The following is a 20,843-nucleotide window of genomic DNA, read 5'->3' as shown; positions in this document are numbered from 1 at the left end:
AACCGAGGTTACGTTTAGTAACCGAGTACGTTTTATTGTGTCCTAAAAGCCATATTTCTTTCAAATCCATCACCTCAGAGGAGAACATTAGATAAAAAAGATGTACTTTAGACACTTATACGACTTTGTTAGTGTCTAAACCATTTAAATATTAGGAGATGCAATATTTGTGTGATGCAAAGCCTTTAGTGAAAACTAGACCCTGGAGCTGTATCAACTGCTGATGGGAAATACAGACATCTGTGCTGGGAGCACATAAGTCTTTTGCTCAGCAGTATTTTTGTTTTAAAGACAACTATTTTGCATTGTGCACAGCTTAGTCCATTTATTTTTTTCCTTTTATTGTATCATATTGTTATATGTAGCTTCTGTTATTTACTAACCCTTTTGTTGGCCATAACCTGTATGTCCCATTGTATTTTTATTTATCATTGGAATGGAAGGAGAATTTGACAATGGAGAATTTGAAATTAGATTTTGAAGAGTCTTGTTTTTAGTCTTGATTGTGTTTATGGGGTGCAGTCTAACATGTGTTCATGCTTCGTTAAAAAAAAAAAAAACGCATAATTTTTCACATAATTTGCCTTTATTCCACACTGATCTGTCCCTTCTCTGACAAACGCCTCAATTTATTTCCTGTTATTATAAATCCCCACCCTCAGAAATACACGATGGGCTGAGATTGGTCAGCTGGCTCAGTGTGTTGTGATTCGCTAAACCACCTCGAGCATGTCTTAACATCCCGCTCCTCAAGCTCAGAATGTGCTCCGGTTATATTGTAAACAATGAAGTCCTCCATATTACATATCAATTCGCAAATCATATATGAACAGATTTTTACGTGCACCCATACTCTTCTCTAAAGCAGCAGAACATGCCCCCTTTGTTGCATGTTCCCGGTTTATCTGGGTTTGTTACGTAACTGACCTGGGAAGAAGCACGTTGTAGTCCCCTACCAGCCATTTTTGTAGGCATTAAACTGACAGAATTTTAACCCTCTGGAGTCGATTAACGCGTATACGCGATGAGGCATTTTTTCCTGATAACTTAAATTACACTTTCAGTTTTGATCAGTTTACAGATAAGAGCAATACATCAATCGAATCTGTAAAGGGTCTACTTTTATTTGTATACAGACATAATAACAACAAAACTTTGTGCATTTATAAAATAAAGATAACAAACAAGGTGTGCTGTCTGTAGACTTTGTCTGCAGTGATCTTCATTTAGAAACGCGTCATTAAAATTAACTGTAACTCAGTGAATACTCAACGAAGAGACATAAGAGATATATCTATAGAAAACTTGACATGTCTACTTTTAAACTAAACAAGTGCTACCGAAAACAAATATTCTGTGATAAAGTCATCCATATGAAAACAACGCAATGTCCAGTCTTTCGTTAGTTAAACCATACCGGCGGATGTGGAATTATGTCGGTGTTGCGTATTTAGTGACCAATGGGGAGAACAAAACAAAATGCCTGTCACAAATTAAAAAGTACAAACCAAGGATCTGCAAAGAAAAATGCACTGCTTTCTTTGCTCTAGTAGACTTGCCTGTCTTGAGGTGTGTAGGTGGAATTCAGAACATAAGCTAGGTTTATAAGTAGCATGCTGTCAAAATCCTTGTCTATTTCACAATCCTTGTCTGTAAGTTACTGTGAATAACAGTATTTGCCGTTTCGTTCTGTCAGACAAAAGGACTGTGTCATTATTTATTTTAAATGTCACATTACTACTTTCTATTCTGTTCACATTCACTGTGTGCACTAAAACGAGTTGTATCACACATCATTAGAGTGTTTATTTCTAATCTCTTGAAGCAGAGGGTATTCATAAGTGCAGGCATGTTTTTTTCTTATCTGTAATTTCAAATGTTCATACTTACTTGCATGATGCATATAATTCACTTTACTGAATTTGGAAAGGAAACACTCCACATTTGTGTTTTGTAAGAATCCTTTTCACTTGTACACTATGAAATATATATATATATACATATATATACACATATATATATATATATATATATATATATATATATATATATATATACATATATATATATATATATATATATATACATATATATATATATATATATACATATATATATATATATATATATATATATATATATATATATATAGTTTACATTCAGCTAAAAATTTTTTAAACCATTCATTGCTATTAAAATTACCATATTTACCCCAATATAAGATGATCGTGATTATAAGACGACCCCCTTTTTCCAGATGAACCTTTTTGAAAACCAAATCTCGTGTTTTACTAAAAAAAAAAAATATATATATATATATATATATATATATATATATGGCACGCTAACATGCCAATCATAATTCTTTTGTTTTCACTTGCAAACTTTACAGCACACATTACGTTATGTATTTCATGGCACACTCGTTTTACATGTATTTGGCCCAATGTTGTGGTTGTATTACTGACATGTCAAAGTATAGACCCTGAATATAAGATGACTGCATTTTTTCAGTTGTATTTACAAGAGAAAAACATTGTCTTATATTCGGGTCAATACAGTATGTTTCATGCTGCCAGTGAAACATTGTGGCCTTTCAGCTGAGAGAGTGTCATCTGGAGATAACAACATGGTAAACACTAGGAACAAATGGGATAATTTACCATCATCTTCAGATCACTAGCTGATCTGGTCAAACAAGATAAGTGAGATAGAGAGACTACCGTCCTTTTGTCGACCCATTCTTATTTTTGCTTTACAGCCCACCTGGGAGTGGGTAGTATGAACAAAATCTTCATGGTATGAGTAATTTATCATTTTATAACAAGGTCATGTACATACAGCACCACAAATACGGTTTTTATATATGTATTAAGTCAATTAAAAACTATTAATTTGATTAAAGATAATTTAAGATAATTACATTTCATTGAAGCTTATTTGATTTTCTTTTTTATTTGCAATGTCATGGACATAAACCAATCATGTAATTATTCATAACCCATAAGTCTGCTCTATTTGCAAAACAGCTTAATTTCGACACTTCAAACTGTAAAACCATTATTGTAAAATAGTATTTTTTCTTGATTGGATGAGCCATTTTCAAAGCCATTGTAAAACAGCAAGTTATTGCATGCCTTTGCTATCCATTGAATTCTGTATTAATGCTGCAAGTTGCTTTGTTGCTCGGCACCATAAACAACTAAACTTTGCTTCATGTTGTGCCTAAAAACAGATTAGTAACAAATTTAGTTTTATTTGTTTGGGATATGTGCTTTTTGCATTACTGTTCTTTTAGTGCTCTCAAGTGTAAATAACGTAAAGTTGTCCTGCTCAATAGCACAAATCTTTGTATAAATGAAATAGCACAATCTCTGCTTGTTAACACTGCCCTACCATGGTATCCAATCTATGCTACCGCCTTAAGCCCGCTTATTCATTTTAGAATTCAGTTGTGCTATGGTACGTAGCAGTTTAATAACATATAAATCTAATGTTGAGCAAGATTGTGATGCTAGGGCTAAATCATATACAGTAATTACTTGGCCAGTTTATTGTATTCTAAGTCAATTTTTATCAGCAATTGCAGTGCAATAAGGTCGTGAGGTGGAATCAGATCTTCTGTTTGTTTCTATGTGTTTCCTCCTCTTTCTCTCAGTCTCTATATCTCTCTAGAAAGTGCAGATCTGTGAAGCAGTCTGTTGCCATGGTTACATACTAAAACTGGAGCAAGTGATCAGCAAGTGGTACGCTAAGGCTAATTTATAGTATTCAAAGCCAGCTGATTGCATGATATGTTGCGGACAAGGGCTGCATTTGAAATGTACTACTTCTATTCACTATAGTGGACTCCGATATGTTCACTATATGGGAGAGCAGTAAATGGAAATTGGAGCTTTGTGGTTTCATGGATGGCTGGATGATACAGTATATCTCAGTCAGTTCACTGCTGTCTGTTTGTCATGTTTAATATATTTGTTCATAAACTAGGCTAAAAACAGCTGCCAACCAGAACAAATGAAAACTGTTAGTTTCATCTAAGATGAGCAGCGTCCAAAGAAACAGGTGACTGTAACGATATCAACCTTCATATTCATCCGGAAGAAGGAGGCGGGAACCGGCGGACAATCAAAAATATTTTAATAACAAAATAAACACAAAACAGCGCACCAGCCCCTCACGGACGACTGGTGCGCATAAAATAAAAACCAAAACACAACTAAAAGCCCAGGCCTGGTCCTCTCTCGTCCTTCACTGTCGTCGCTCCAGTTTTATATCCTTCCATCTCCTCCATGGGCCTCGAGACCGGTGGGACGAACAGGTGTAGTTCATCTCCAATCACTCCCCCGGCCTCGCTCCCATGTCCCTCGGCCCCGCCCCACTCGTCACATACCCCCATCGCCCCTCGCAGGCCGGGGGGTACTCCCGAGACTGCGCTCTACTCCCCCCCCCCCCCTCCCTCCGGGGGGGCCGCTCCCGGGGACCTGCGGGAACCTGGGGGTAGGACAGGCGAGGCGAGAGAAAAGGAGATGGAAGGAGGAGCGACAGAGACGAGAGAGGGGAGAGAGAAAAAAAAAAAAAAAGAATTCCGGTTCCCAGACGCACCGCTGCTCGGCCCTCCACCAGCTGGGTGATCTCCTCCGCGGTGCCTGGCGGTGGCACTGGACGGCCCTCGGCGGACGGCACGACACTCCTCCGCCGCCCGGTGGACGACGACGGCTCCTCCGGTTTTGGGCAGCCGGCAGGAGTCCCCCGTTCCCTGCTCCTCCCCGTTCCGGCGGATGGCAGCAGGCTCCGGCCACCTGGCGAACGGCGCCGACTCCTCCGCTCCCTCACGGACGGCAGCCGTCTCTCCACATCGTGGGCGGCCGGCAGCGAGCTCGCCCGTCCCCGGCAACTCGCTCCAGTCCACCGCCTCGAGCGTCCATGGCGGCACACTCCTCGCCAGCTCGATGGCACCGCGGATTCACCACAGCGGCGAGGGATCTTCAGCAGCGCGTCCCTCCTTCTCCCGGGCTTCGGCACCACTGTAATGATAAAACCTTCATATTCATCCGGAAGAAGGAGGCGGGAACCGGCGGACAATCAAAAACATTTTAATAACAAAATAAACACAAAACAGCGCACCAGCCCCTCACGGACGACTGGTGCGCATAAAATAAAAACCAAAACACAACTAAAAGCCCAGGCCTGGTCCTCTCTCGTCCTTCACTGTCGTCGCTCCAGTTTTATATCCTTCCATCTCCTCCATGGGCCTCGAGACCGGTGGGACGAACAGGTGTAGTTCATCTCCAATCACTCCCCCGGCCTCGCTCCCATGTCCCTCGGCCCCGCCCCACTCGTCACAGTGACCTAGACAGAGCTACAAATAAGATGTAAATACCATCATCATTTGTCCCTATAAAGTAGTAATAAAGTCAACAATAACTTTACTAGAAGTGTGTTTCCTGCAGGAGACCAAGTTTTTAGATATTACTTTCTGTAATTTTAATCATTTTAGACTCTTAAATCTGTATAATTTTGGTTTGCTACATTTCAGTACAAATATTTGATTAAATTGATAATTTAATACGTGTACTTCTGTCTGTACTCTTTTCCATCCAGTATTCAGGTCAGGTCGCCTGGTGGAAGAAGCTCTCAGATGATTTTTATAGTTTTTTTTTAAAATAGCAACTGCATTATTAATAACTAAGGTGTTCTCTCTTGCCTAAGGTTAAAATCTCAACCATAATTACTAAAGACTTCATTTACTTTCAATTTATTAACTGTATTCCCTAGCTTCATAAACTGTTATAGGCAGTATCACTTGAGCATTTTTTACTGTGACATCTGACTGCAGCATGTTCATTCTCAAAAAAAAAAAAAATATATATATATTTTGTGCATAAGCTTTGAACATCGCCATTTACAAGGCATTATATGTATATACAGTGTGTGTTCTGACTTTCGCATTTCACATGCAGTTAGAGTCTCAAACTGGACTCTTATTAACCTCTGCCAAAATAACCTACCTCGTTTGGCTTTATTGTTGTCAGGACAGTCATAAACTGAGCCATTAGAAGTTTGGAGCTTTGGTGTTGCCGACCTTATATTTTATTTTTCCATTAGAAGTGGAATTATTATTATGGACATCACCACAGTTGGATGCATGAGCTTGGGATAGAAGTTCATAAATTCTGAAAAAAAAATGTAGCTACCTGAAAAAAAAAAACAGCCCATTTCATAATTTGTTAAAAGGAAGACAATGGGATGTTTAGACCTTTTAAATGTAACTTATTGTAATGAATGCACACAGGAAACGAGAGATCCAATTGCAGTATTTTAATGGGGTAATCCAAATCAAAATCCCCCCCAAAAAAACAGGCAAGAGGTCATAACTACAAAATCAGTCTAAAACAAGAAACAAGAAAAACACAAGGGAACATGAGAAAGCCGGGTGACGGGAAAACAAGGACTCCATGAAACAGAATGAGACAGGTTGGTTTATATGGACAGGTGAAAACGATGAAAGTGGAGACAGCTGAGTGCAATACCAGGTGTGCAATTAACAGTGATGAATGGGACAAAGGCTTGTGGGAAATGTAGTGCCTGCAGTGGACACCCAGGGAAACACAGACCAGACACTGTGACATTACCCCCCCCCCCCCCCCCTCTAAGGAGCAGCTACCAGATGCTCCACCGAACACAAGAACAAACCAAGGAACACAGAGACCAGAAGTGAGGTGGACTGGTGGTGGATAAGGGGGGGGGGGGGGGGGGGGGCAGAGGGCCAGGTCCATAGAGGGAAACAGAGACAGGAAGTGAAAAAAGACAACAACGAGGAGACCAGGAGGGAATGGAAAGTTCAGGGGCCCAGGGCAGAGCCGACAGGGCAGGAATCCAGGGTGGAGCAGGTGGAACTGGAGCCCACCGGGATGGCGCAGATGGAACTGGAGCCCACCACAGCCGAGCAGACGGGACTGACGCCCAACAGGGCAGTGCAGAAGACCACCACAGCCGTGCAGTCGAGACAGAAGCACACCAGGGTGGCGCAGAGGACCACCACAGCCGTGCGGTCGAGACAGAAGCCCACCAGAGTGGCGCAGAAGACCACCACAGCTGTGCGGTCGAGACAGAAGCCCACCAGTGCGGTGCAGAGGACCACCACAGCCGTGTGGTCGAGACAGAAGCCCACCAGGGCGGCGCAGAGGACCACCACAGCCGTGCAGTCGAGACAGAAGCCCACCAGGGTGGTGCAGAGGACCACCACAGCCGTGCGGTCAAGACAGAAGTGTGTCACTGACCGTGGCGGTCAGTCCAAAACAAGAAACAAAAAAAAACAAGGGAAAATGAAAAGGCCAGGTGATGGAAAACAAGGACTCCATGAAACAGAATGAGACAGGCTGGTTTATATGGACAGGTGAAAACGATGAAAGTGGAGACAGCTGATGAATGGGACAAAGTCTTGTGGGAAATGTAGTGCCTGCATTGGGGTGACTATTGGGAAGTGAGACCACTAGTGGCACCCAGGGAAACACAGACCAGACACTGTGACACTTATATGACCAATACCACCTATCTGAAATTTATTGTGTGTGTGTGTCTGTGGTGGGAGAGTAAATATCCATCATTGGAATGCAGCATAATGGGAGTGGCATGTGGCGAATACAGTGCTCAGGAGAGCTTGTTTAAGGCAGGTGCATGGCTTAAGCAATTTATCTATAGCATGCTAAAATAGGTCATCAATGCTTTCAGTCCATTTGAATATATGATACCATATTTATGTCAGTCATTCCACTGGCCTCAAATCTCAGGCATTCAAAGGTAAATTAACCATCTTTAGAGACACATTTGCCGACTCTGGGCCCTATCATACACAAGGCATGGCGCAAGTGCTTTCAGCCTGACTCAGTTCTCATTTTCCCGTCCTGTGCTGTGTAGTTTAAATAGTAAATGCATTTGTGCCCATGTGCATGCTGGTCTAAAAAAGAGGTGTGTTCAGGTGCATTGTTGGTGTATTGCTATTTTGAGGAACTGAAAATAGAATGCACCATACACCAGCTCAAACCTGGTCTAAAGTCAATGGCAACAAATAATAAAATGGATAAATATGTTTTATGTGTGCTAAAGAGAATCTGCATAACATTTAAATAATTACCAGTGTATCCATGTAGTGTTGTCAAAAGACCGGGTACTTCGGTACCAAGTCGGTAATAAAAAAATTTAAATGTGACGGTACCAGGTTTCTTTTAGTACCGGTAGTACCGAGGTCCCGTTCAAACCCGGTTCAGCGCTATGATTTCCGCGAAGCAGAAAACGAGGACGGAATCTCAAAATCCAGTCATGAAAATGAAACTTACATTTTAATATGGACAGTCATGGAATTTGTCAAAGTTAGCATAAATTTATCAAATCAAATCTCCATATGGACCAGTATCTGTGAATGTTAAGCCGCAAAAGTTGTTTGAAATATGAATCCGTGTTCTGCACGTCTCTGTGTGAATTAATGAATGGCAGACGTGTGGGTTTGTTTACTACATAGACTGAAGCGCATGACGCTTGCATTAATTTCAGCATCTGAGCTTCAGTGTTCTCTCTCCATCAAGCGATCTGAGCTTTTCAGTTCATCTCAATGGACGCACAGCGCACCTGTATTTGATGCTCTGTAAAGTCTTTGTGAGGGCGCACGACTCACCGTCGCTTTACTGATAGCGCTGTTTCTCAGACATGCAAAGAGAGAGAGAGCGATACTCTAACCACGCTGAATCGACACGCTATATGTAAACCATTCTTTGTTGTCTTTTCCTGTCAAAATAATGGAGTTCAATTAGAATTATTCATATTCATTTTCGAACAAGCAGAAGACATACCGGTTTCTCCGGTAGTGGGCGGAGCTAATGCGCAAATGGCAATTTCATTGGCTGGCGCTGATCTATTTCAGCAAATCAGTTTGACCGAACGCAGACAACGTGATTAATAGTCATGAACCCAGCAGCTCATCAATTCATAGTGCATTTTATATACATTAGTATGATAGTAGAATTAGTAGCAGTATTATCTTTTAATAATAATTAATATGATCTATTACTATTTTTTTTACAGAAACCCTCAATGACCAAAAATATCTTAAGCATCACCACCAGTCTTAAGTTCAGTTAAAATGACAAATATGCATTCATTAGGCCTAAAAGTTAATTTTTACATAAAGGCATTGTGCTAGAAATATTACTATTATTTAGTAAAATGTATGTGATACTGCTACTACTGTTGAAAAAATTTATAAAACTTGTGAAAAATCACAATATTTCTTCCATGTTTTAATTTTAATAGCAAATCCCCTTTATTTACCAAAAATAAAATGTGTTTAAATTTCATAAATTAAAAGACAAATTAAATTTGGGTGAAACTTGTTTACTGTTTTTCATAATTATATAACTTGTAGAAAAACTTTAAACACAATTGTAAATAAGTATAAAGATTGGCGTTGGTTTTATTTTTAGTGCTAAAAAGTTTTTTTTTTTAATTAGCATATTTTTGTGTTTTGCTTTGGTACCGAAATTGGTACCGAGAACCGTGAATTTTCACTGGTATCGGTACCGAATACTGAAATTGTGGTACCGTGACAACACTATATCCATGAGCTCATCCAGGGGAAAATCAATAGATGGAATTCAGCATGAATGATCAACACATTTATTGTAGCATTAAAAATCCATTTAGTCCTCTCCTCTAGGCCATTATGTTGGAAACAAGATCAACATCGTGACACACATGCGGTTTTATGGCTCGTCCAACCATACAATTCAATGAACTGCCATTTGTATAAAGCCAGTTGGCACCTGCACCTCTGAAATGAGAGATGTAGTGAAGGTATTTGATGAGATGAAAGAATATGGGATGGGGGGTATGAATGAGTCTTGTGTTTTTGTACATTTTTATACATATATAAAATGTTTTTAGAAATTGTATAGAAATATCAAATGTGTATATACTTCTTAAATATGAAGACAAGGTAACATCAGTCAATTACATTGAAATGTTTTCAAGCATCCTTCATTTATTGCAGCCTACATTCTTGGTCTTTCTGAATGTAATCAACAAAGTAATTAATCAGGGAATCTTTGGCATATTAAACCGATTAGTGTCTAACACAATCCTCTTTTCCTCTCTTGCTTTCTCGTGCTTCCTCTCAAACCGAAATCAATCACGTTACATTTACATTTATTCATTTAATTCATTCTGCTAAATGAATAAATGTAAATGTAAATATGTCATTAAATATTATTATACACAGTGGGCTAATTGATCGAGTTATGGTCAAAATTGATTTGTGTTGCCAGATGAGAGTAATTGCAGTCTATCTTGTCCAGTGTGTAGTGAGACTAATGAATTGGATTGTGCAGTTAGCCTGCGCATGTGAATTTATATAATATATATAACTTATTTTGCATCTACTTTAGAAGAATTTTAACTATGGAAGCAGGTTATCTAATTTTTTTTTTTTTAAATCTATAATCATTCAAGCAATGATCACAAAGCATTTTATCAAGAATGTAAATGTTTTCTTCTGAGCAGTTAATCAGCAATCCTGTGTCATCATCATTATTATTATTATTATTATTATTATTATTGTTATTTTTAATTAACTATGACCCCCTTATCAGAATGTTGTCTCACAAAAGATTAGGCAATAGGAAATCCTAGTCCCATTTCTCCGTATCTTGGACTGGATGACTGCTCTCAGCTCTGTAATAAATGTGCAGGCCCAATTCTGTCACTTCCTTAATGCTCGAGGCATTCTGATTGGATGCTGGCCCTAGCAGCAAGACCCTATGGAGCTTAACATTTCATCCTCTACGCTCTGCACTTATAGTGTAGTGAGCGATCAGATAAAGATTGCTGTGAAACTCCTTTACATTACATTCAACCAACTCTTGTTGTAAAGGTTTGTCAAAAACAAATGCTGTGTTGAAAAAGTGCTGTTGAAGTACACAGTGGACACAGTATCTGTAATTTAAATATGCATGGCATCATAAACACTCCAGAAGCCACTTGTCCTTTCAGTGATGCTTGTTTCCCACAACAATAAATGTAAAAATAATAATAATTATAAACATGATTCATTTAATTTAATAATTCATCATAACCTGTGATTAACTAATGTTATTGTTCAAATACAATAACATTATACTGAATAATATAAATTGGTGCTAATATTTGCACTCATAAGAAGTTATGGTTCTGTTTGGTTTTGGTTCTTTTCACTTCATCGGATGGGCTTTGGAGCATATCTTAGCTTGTATGCCACCTATCTGGTTGAAAAAGCTGCCAATATAAAAGGCATGAAATCAAGGATTTGAGGAGTAGAAAATGGCCTCTACAAATGTCAGATGTTGGAAGTTTGAAAACCCCAAGACTGTTCACTTTTGTATTGATTGAAATCAGCAAGATCTTGGTCATGGAGGTGACCAAGAACCCAATTACTTTCTAAGATGGAGAGATGCTTTGCCGGGATGGGGGAGCTTTTAAACAACAACAAACTATACTCACAGTGAACGTCATGCTGTGGAGATGCGTTTCAGCAGCAGAAAGTTGAAGGTCTCCTGAGGGTGAGACATTAACAGATACACAGTTCTGAGTAGGGCTGTAGCTATCGAATATTTTAGTAATCGAGTATTCTACCAAAAATTCCATCGATTAATCGAGTAATCGAATAAAATGTGTTTTTGCTTAATTAAAGTGCAATATTAATTATGCAAGAGAAAATAAGACTCCTGGATCTCTTAAAATGAACAACTAAGTTTCCTTTTTTAGAAAAAAAATATTTTAATTTTTTAAATGCATAGAATGCAATGCATACATCAAAAATAAACACTTAATTAGTACCCATTGTTTCTCTGTCTGTACTTGTACTGTGAACAATAACAATAAAAGTGCAATATTAATCATGCAAGAGAAAACAAGACTCCTGGGTCTCTTAAAATGAACAACTAAGTTTCCTTTTTTAGAAAAAAAAATGTTTTTATTTTTTAAATGCATAGAATGCAATGCATAAATCAAAAATAAACATTTAATAAGTACAGATTGTTTCTCTGTCTGTTCTTGTACTGTGAACAATGACAATAAAGTTGACAGATGAATTAAGTGCATTTAAGTGCCATTCAATTGGGGTTTTAAATAAAGCTTGTTCTGAGATGCACATTAAACACATAAACATTAATCTAAACCGGTCTTTTATTTTGACGGGTTGACATACCTTTACAGTTCTGTGTATGTGATGTGACGCTAGTTTTACTCAAATCAAACGGTCAGAGCAGTTTTGGAGATGTTGTTCATGTGTTCACTCTTATTTAGTGAGACAGCAGATGCTGAAATTACCGCGAGCGTCACGCTTCAGTGTGTGTAAATAAACGAAGAAGCGCTTCTGCGCCATTCATTAACAGAGACACGCAGAACATGCAGGATTCATATTTAAATAGACTGTTCCGGCTTAATATTTACAGACATTATTCCATACTGCGATTTGATGTAAGTGCAATGACCTATTTTTGATTAATTCATTCAAAATTTGGCAAATTCCGTGCCATTCCACGTTAAACTGTAAATTCCGTTTTTATGACTGGAATTCCGCGGTTCCCTCCGCGTTTTCTGCATCGCTGAAATCATAGGGCCCTAGTTGTGGTATGCCAGCTCTGGCTGCATCCGAAAATTGAAAAAATGCTGCTTTCGGAGGTCGCATTTCAAGGTAGGAAGGCATCAAGGCACGTCCAAAATCAATGTCAGCTTCATTTCCTGTCTCCAGAGATGCCTTCATCTGGCCGATTTTGAAGGCAGCATAGATGTATCCTTCGCTGCCTTTGATATCCCACAATCCTGTGCGTTCCGTTCTGTGACAGTTAAGCCAAAAAATAAAGATGGCGTCTGAAAGTTGCGTAAATGTAAATGTATGTTTCTGAACAGCGCTTTCCACTTTTATGTAATTTCATAGCGAGAAATTAATATTGCAGTAATGAAATATCCACTTATCCCACGCCCTCAAGTCAGCCTGCGACAAAAGAGATAATCTACGTCATTCAGAGTCTTCGTCCAGCGAGACAACAACAGACTCAGCACATTCTGAGCCTCCATCCTAGAGAGACAAAGCGATTCGGCCAAGTTCTGATTCTTCTATGACAATTCTTCAGCCCAGAGAGGCAGAAGACACAAAGACAAAGAGAGAGAGCCAAAGAGAGACACACAGACAAAAGCGTACCTTTGCTTGCATGTTCCAGGTTAAGGACCTTTGGCACCTACTCCAGGGCCAGATCTGTGTGTTCCAGGTTCTAGGACCCTTTGGTGCTTCAGGAGATCATCATCCACCGGTGCTTCATGTTCAAGGCTGTCGAAATGGATTCCTGCTCCTTTCCCCACTGCATTGCTACCAGCACAACCAGTGGATGAAGTCACTGCTACGGGACTGCTCACTCGACCGCAGAGAGCATAAATATTACTTATCCAAACCTCTTCCACAGACCTTGGCATTATTTGATATTATCAGTATATGATTATTATCATTTACATTAAATATTATTTATCTGATGCAGGTTATAGCAAACCCTTCATGTATTTGTTTGATGCATAAAAGAGTTCTTCACCTTATTTCTTTCAGAGTAGCATCAGTTTTATCTTTCAAGATAACGTAGCTCTAACATTGCAACACCCAACATAATCACTTGCATTTTGTGCACTTTATTCCTATTTAATGTATGTTATTCATTTAGCAGCTGTTGATTACGTCTATTGTTTGTTAATAAAATACTTATTTTTACGCTTGCGCCTTCCTTGTGTTGACGATACAGAAAGAGGTTCTACAGGTTAGAGATCCTATCAATCTTTCTTATGTGATGTGCTCATAACCACACTTTAAGTGATGTGATCCAAATATCATAACATCAGTGGTGACGTGATTACCCATCACTACACTATTTCGCCTCCCTAGGTTGGCGATAACAAAAATCATTTCAACAGTAATGACTTGCCTAGCTAGCATCCATTTTTGACTCCTGTAACATCATGTGTTCATGTTGAACTGTTCTAGTTTTTAAATGAGTTTTAAATGAGTATTAAAGTTAGGGTTAGGGTTATATATATATATTATTAATATATATATATATATATATATATATATATATTATTTAATGAGTTATTGTTCCGCTGAGAGGTTGTAATGTATGACTCATCCCCTGTGAGCAATTCGGCCAATCAGAAAGCAAATGGCAGGTTGTGGGGAAAAGTGGAATTGCTGTATGATAGTGATTAAGTGAACTATGAGGGAAGCAATGCACATATTTATGTCTAACTCAGCAGTATAACTCAGCAACAAGTGCTCTTAGCAACATACACATTAACATACACATTCTCAAGAGCAGGTTCTGAGAGTTCGATCAAATAAACAGTTTATCTTTATGCAGTTAAATAAGCATGTACGAGTATATTCTCACATTATACAATTTGCTGACTCAAAATGCTTAAAATGCTTAAAAGTTGCTTTATTGCCATCTCAGACCCCTTTATGTTGCTATTTCTCAAGTCTGTTGACAGCATTGTGACAGCAGTTTTCAAGCTGCTATAGCGAGAGTGTCATTGACACAGATCAGAAGAGCTGGAGGTGACAGGAACCTTTACAAAGAAAGCGCTCTGCTGTGTCACTATAGTCAAAACACTGTTGATTTACTGTATCGAGTAATTCACTACATATGGAATAAATTAATTTATATTTTCAACATTGAGATTAAAATAACATGCATTTGCTACTGTGAGTAAATTATTTATATTGTTAATATTACTTTAGGCTTCATTAACACACTGTGCTGATGCTATTTGGTGAGGAACTGAAACCAGACAGCTAGACAAATGCATATGGACATCTTACTTAAACGTTATCAACAATTATAATTCTTTCCTATTCATATAAGGTAATGGATAACTCCTGAGTACTTTGATTATGTCCAAGACATCCAGGCTAATGTTGTTTGTATAAATATGACATATCTTCTTGAATTAAGTTGAGATTGATTTAGTGCACCAATTATCTGTGTCTGTTCATTCATTCATGTGTGTGTATGTGTGTGTGTGTGTACTGTATGTTGGAGTCTGCATGATGAAGGGGGGGGGGGCTGCTGGTTACTAGGATACACCCATCCATCTGTTAGTGCGGGTAGTTGTTTTCAATGCGGTGCATTTTACATCAGTGCGAGAAAAGAGATAATTTGTTCAAAACACCTGCATTACCAACGTGCAAAGTGTCTCAAATCTCTCGTTTTTAAAATCAAACAGCCCAGAGATGATTACCACGCACCTATTTTTGAATTTAACGAATATTTGACATTTGAAAACGCGCCTGTTTTCTTTTGCAATGGACAGTGTTTGAAAGACAGATAAACCGACAGCTGAAGATCGCTTTGAGAGATATCTGCGGTCGAGAACGGGAGCAGCGGATCCACCGCACGCACGCACACACGCCCGCTCGCGCTCTTCCACACACACGCGCTCAATCTCTTCACCGCGTGCACAGACGCGCATCCACTTGACCGGTCCGGTATAGACATTATTACATTTTATCCACTTTTGCAATCCGGGCGTTGATCCATAATGGAAGAGAACATGGAAGAAGGACAAACCCAGAAAGGTATTGTGTCCGATTGCTTTCCTTCGCCATCATCCCCTTCTTTTTATCATGCGCGCTTGTCTTTGTGTTGATGCATACGCGTTTACAATCAGTAAAAACTTAATGTCGACGGCCATTAATTACTTTTATGACAGTTTTACAGCCTTCAGAATCAGTAGTTGTATTGTTAAAGGCTGCAGCACAATTTGCAGTGATGTTAATAAAGACCAGTGCTTCTGTTAATTGGTGCTGGGAATGACAATTGTCAGTATACTAATTTGTGTCATGCTTTTTTGTGCTTGTCTTAATGGATAATGAGGGTTTGTCACAGCTCTCTGTTCTTTCCCCTCGCTCATTCTTTCCTTCCATCATTGGGCTGCTCTGGTTATCACCACAGTGCAGCCATTACAAAAACAGAAGGGTCAGATTAGATTAGCGCGGCTGTTTACAGCCTTTTGTCTGTTAAACTGTTTACTTTACACGATTGTCACTCATCTGATTTAAAGGGCTTTTGTGCTAACATCATAAGGTGTTTGGATTGGGAGGCATGTGGGAGAAGGCCTCTGTTGCTGCATGTATTAAAAATGAGTTATGAGAACAATGTATTCCATGCAAGAATATTGATTTGGATCTATTAAGATACAATTTATTTATTTATTCAGATGAGGAGGTGTCCAATAGTTCTGATAAAAATGGTTTGTTTAGTCTTAAATAAGCCTGCAGTGTCTCTCCCACTCACACGCCCACTCTCATGCTTTCGTTTTTCTATTATTGCTGTAGTTGGACTTGCTGAAGAACAATAGGCGGTAAATATAAGGTGGGGCAGGGGGGAGTTTAAAGAATAAGACTGGCTGCCATGGCATGAGTAGATATGTGTCATCAAAATGGTGCTTATGAGCAACACAGCTCTTCTTTAAGTAATGGCACTGCTTTCCTGCAATAAGTGACCCACTTATGAGATAAGAGAGAGAGAGGCTGGGGTAAGAGAGAAAGGAAATCAGGGCAGCACTGAGCATGCACAATTCACTTTTTTAACCCGTACTGTACCCCTGTGCATTGTTATTGCCTCAGAGAATTAATTATAATCAGCTGTTGATCAAACACCATGTGTTAGAAAAGTTTAGGTTGCTAAAGGCTTGATATGAGATCATTTTAATTCAATTCACATAGACTTCCAATAGAAGGTGCGTTGGTTTCTGCTGATGCTGGTCTGTCAGTGTGAACACCCACAATGAAATGCCTTACACACAGCCTACAGAAGAGGCTCAACAGATGTACAGTACTTCAGCGCTTTCTGTGGAAATCAATTATTTCCACTACCCTCATGTGAGGAAGCACTTTGCAATAACAGTGTTTAAAGACTGCCCATGGGGATTCTCTCAGACCCAGTCCAGCTCTCCTTAGCACTCTCTCTCTCTCTCTCTCTCTCTCTCACACTCTCTCTCTCTTTGTCTCTGTCTGTGAATGAATTTCATCCCTAGCTTTCCAGTCCTCATTGTTGATATTCTGTAATGTCTTGTTCTCACTGGGAATAAAAATGTTATTTAATAATTAGTGTGGAAGTAGTTACTAGAACAGAAGGTCCATGAAAAGGAGTTATAAGATATACCTGCTGTGGATATATAGAAAATTCATTAGGCAAAATATCAACAATTTGAACAGTTAATTGTAACACAGGCAGCATCACATGAAAACTGGCTGGTTGTGGGGGGTAAGATCATTCATAAATCATTCATCTTCAACAGATGGCAGAGTACCCTCCACTCATTGCAGAGTCCGGGTCCTCCAGTCAGTACTTTACTGTTCCGAGAAAGGATGAAGGGTTGCATCTTATTTTAGATCTGCTTCTTTTGAATCGCTCAGTCAGGGGACTGAAGTTCAGTATGCTCGCACTCAAACAGGTCTCTCATGATCTGCTCAAGCTCACGCGGAGGTCCTACGTGCCTTAGACATGTGGAGTAGACCTTGGTTCTTGTCTCAGGGCCTGGTTCTGAAATCTGGTTGTGTGGGCATAGCCGTTCCCAAAGTGTCCTCTGACACAGCTCAAGTATCTGAAGAGGAACGTCTCAGGTTACACATGTAAACATGGTTCCTCGAGGGAACGAGGCACTGCGTCTCGGGGCCATACATCCGGCATCCCTGTCAGTGCTTGCTTCATTCCTGGAGACTGACGCTGGTTTCACAGCACGTGCTTTTAAGGTTACTGGTCGATACGTCACCCTGCCTATGACATTTCGGCCATCCATTGGACTGATTACACATGTGGTTCAGAGCCAGTCATGCTGAAGGGCTTTTCCAAAGTGTTCTCTGACGCAGCATCTCGTTCCCTCGAGGAACCATGGTTACATGCATAACTTGAGATGTTCTCCTTAGGAAAATTAAATGTAGGTGTGTCCTAAATTATTGCCCATAAATGGCCCAAGGTTCATCACCTAATTTCGTTATGCACTGTAGTTGAACTACTATTAAAACTAGTTGTACTACAAAGTTCCTGCATTTAAACCAAAGGGTCTGTTCATGTTACTACAGAGAGCAGCAATTCTTAAGAAATAATATAAATACCATGCAGACATTGAATGTTTTTTTTTTTTTTAAGTCATGATGTCATAGAACTGAAGATTTGTTTTCAGAAATGTAATCATGCAGTGACAGAAGAAGGACTTTGAAGTAGGATTCAGAATGAGATTCTCTGTGTACTATTAATCGTTTGCTTCTTTTGTTGTGTTCTTTGCCACATACCTTCAAAAGTATGATAGTTCTGTGTACTCATTCAAAAATACGTCACTTCTTGTCTCTTGATCAATGATGTCCTCTGGGCCAGAAACCCTCTGATTAATGTCCTGAGCTGTTTCAGTGTAAACATTTCATGTTTCACTAAAACGTTCGTTGTTGGGTGCTTGTGTCAAACTTTTATAGATCATTTTGAAAGCTGTTTTAATCATTTTTAATGATTTATTTGTTATAGGTTACTTTTCAGGGCACTCAAAAAAAAAGAACAAGGATGACTAAATATTGTCATGTGACTTAATATTTACTTCTTGAAGCAACCTAGCAGTGTGCATCTCAAGTGCCCTAAAGCCATTTCAGATGTGTGTGAAATATGAAAGATACTGTAATCAGAGTTTGTTAATTAGCAACTGCTTTGTCAGAATGGCCTAAAACTGTTTTCAACAAGCATGACAGTCACTGCTCACAATATAATAGAGTATCTCACTGAAAGCTTTTATTCAGCTTCATTGATTTTAAAGGTTTTGTGAAGAACAGTAGAATAATTTGCTAATCATGTACAGGGATACCACAGTCATGGAAATTAAAAAAATCTGATGTTTTAAGGCTGATTTTGGAGGCCTGGAATGGTCATGAAAATTAATAAAATCTTAAAGTGTCATAGAAATTTTTGATGGATTTTTTTGTGTATGCTTTTGTTGGTTTTATTTATTTATTTATTTGTATGTTTTTGTCAGACATGCTCTCTCTCCATCTGAGGCACATATTGTTGCGGCTGTTCTTGAGGAGAAGTGCTAACCCTATTCTAATTTACGTCAGTGCCATCAAACTACATGAACATAATTTTTTTTTTTTTTACAAAGAAAACCTTGCTAATGAACAATGCAAGTGATCTAAATTGGGTTCTGGGATTGTTCAGAGAAGATTCAGAGAAAATGTGATCTGAAGCTGCTGGGCAAATTTCTGCTATCTGACTCTACTCTTATTTTTATACTGTCAAACCACTTTTTTGCACGATGTCATGCCAATGGCATTGTGATTTCAGGTAATTCTTAAAGCTGTCAGTCAATTTTAATACTACTTGGGATAATTACAGCATTTTGTGCATGTATGCATATTTTTATTGTAGCTCAGTGTGTAAGAATAATAGAAGTGTCCAGTGCATTTGGGGATGGTTAGTAACCTTATGGGTTTGAAATTTAAGTTTCTTCTTTTTACAGTAACAATTCATTATTATAAAAATTTCACTCTCTGGCATGAATGTGCTGAATTAGTATGGTGACTTCACAGAGCAGAGAGTTCTTGTTTTTGTTAATTTCTTAATCAAATATAAATACAAATATAAAATGGCAGTTGTCAGTACTTAACCAATGCTAATAGTGGCCCTATAGCAGTCAAATCATAGTTGATACAACAAACACTGGTTGTAAGAACAGTATTTTGATATTTAAACAATGTTGAAATGGTTGTTGATAATTGACAATTAAAGGGTTACTCCACCCCAAAATTCAAATTTTGTCATTAATCACTTAACCCCATGTCGTTCCAAACCCATAAAAGCTCCGTTCATCTTCGGAACACAATTTAAGATATTTTGGATGAAAACCTGGAGGCTTGAGACTGTCCCATAGACTGCCAAGTAAATAGCAGTGTCAAGGTCCATAAAAGGTATGAAAAGTTGCCGTCATAATACTCCATTTGCCATCAGTAGACATGTGCGGGTATTTGTTACTGCGATATATCATGGTAATGAATATGCATGATATTGTTATCGTGGGCACTTCTAAATACCGTGAATAATTAGATATTACAAATTATTCAGAATTTGGAATGCATTTTAAGAATACTATTCCCATCGACTGGTCAAAATGCACAACACTGCTGTATGCTGCTTGAAAGACGTGTGTGGCTTTGATGTAAACAAGCACGCATGAGAAGCACATGGGGGAACGTGAGAGACGCACTGGATGAAAGCACATTGACTCTCTGACAGCAGATGACGCTTAACTGCAGAAAATGCAGTCCTTACCTATGGGCTGAAATATGTGCCACTAGAAACTGAATTTGAATTGCTAAACTTGAATAATTGCATTGAATAACTGAATTTGAATAACATAATTTGAAAGTGTATTGTTTAAATTGAATCGTATAATTGAATTGTATAATTTGAAATTGTATTTATTCAAAAACAGAATCTGAATTGTGGTCGAATAAAATTTGTCCAACAAAATTTGATCCTCACTTAAAGTTAAACTCTCTATATATCTTCACATTCACTTCTCACAATTCAGATTCAGTTCTCAAATTCAATTTCAAGTTACTGAGACAGACATCCGGGTAGTTGGAGGATGAAGGAAGAGCAATCCAGCCCAGATAGATAGATCGCGTTCATTGGCGCACAGGAGCCAATCAGCACCTACGTTTTGAAGCAAAGTACGTACCCACCATGAAACAAGGAAGAAGTGCTTGCCTTGCCGACTGACTTGACCAC

General features: G+C 38.8%; 1 protein-coding gene across 3 annotated transcripts in view; it reads left to right on the top strand.

The window, feature by feature from the left end:
- The window catches only part of LOC132142566 (neuronal membrane glycoprotein M6-a-like), a 75,930-nt gene that overhangs the window by 15,184 nt on the left and 39,903 nt on the right, over window positions 1-20,843 (top strand). The window contains exon 1 of one of the 3 annotated variants that reach the window (XM_059552527.1): window positions 15,202-15,646. The exons of 1 other annotated variant lie outside the window; for it this stretch is intronic. In XM_059552527.1, coding sequence (XP_059408510.1) covers window positions 15,610-15,646 — 37 coding nt within the window. In that variant the 5' untranslated portion in view covers window positions 15,202-15,609. Of the gene's footprint in view, window positions 1-15,201; window positions 15,647-20,843 lie in introns of those variants that run through there. One more of the 3 variants, XM_059552525.1, reaches the window with a different exon arrangement.

This window comes from Carassius carassius, chromosome 6 (assembly GCF_963082965.1).
Source record: "Carassius carassius chromosome 6, fCarCar2.1, whole genome shotgun sequence".
Lineage (NCBI taxonomy): Eukaryota > Metazoa > Chordata > Actinopteri > Cypriniformes > Cyprinidae > Carassius > Carassius carassius.
This window is presented reverse-complemented; position numbering and strand designations above follow the sequence as displayed.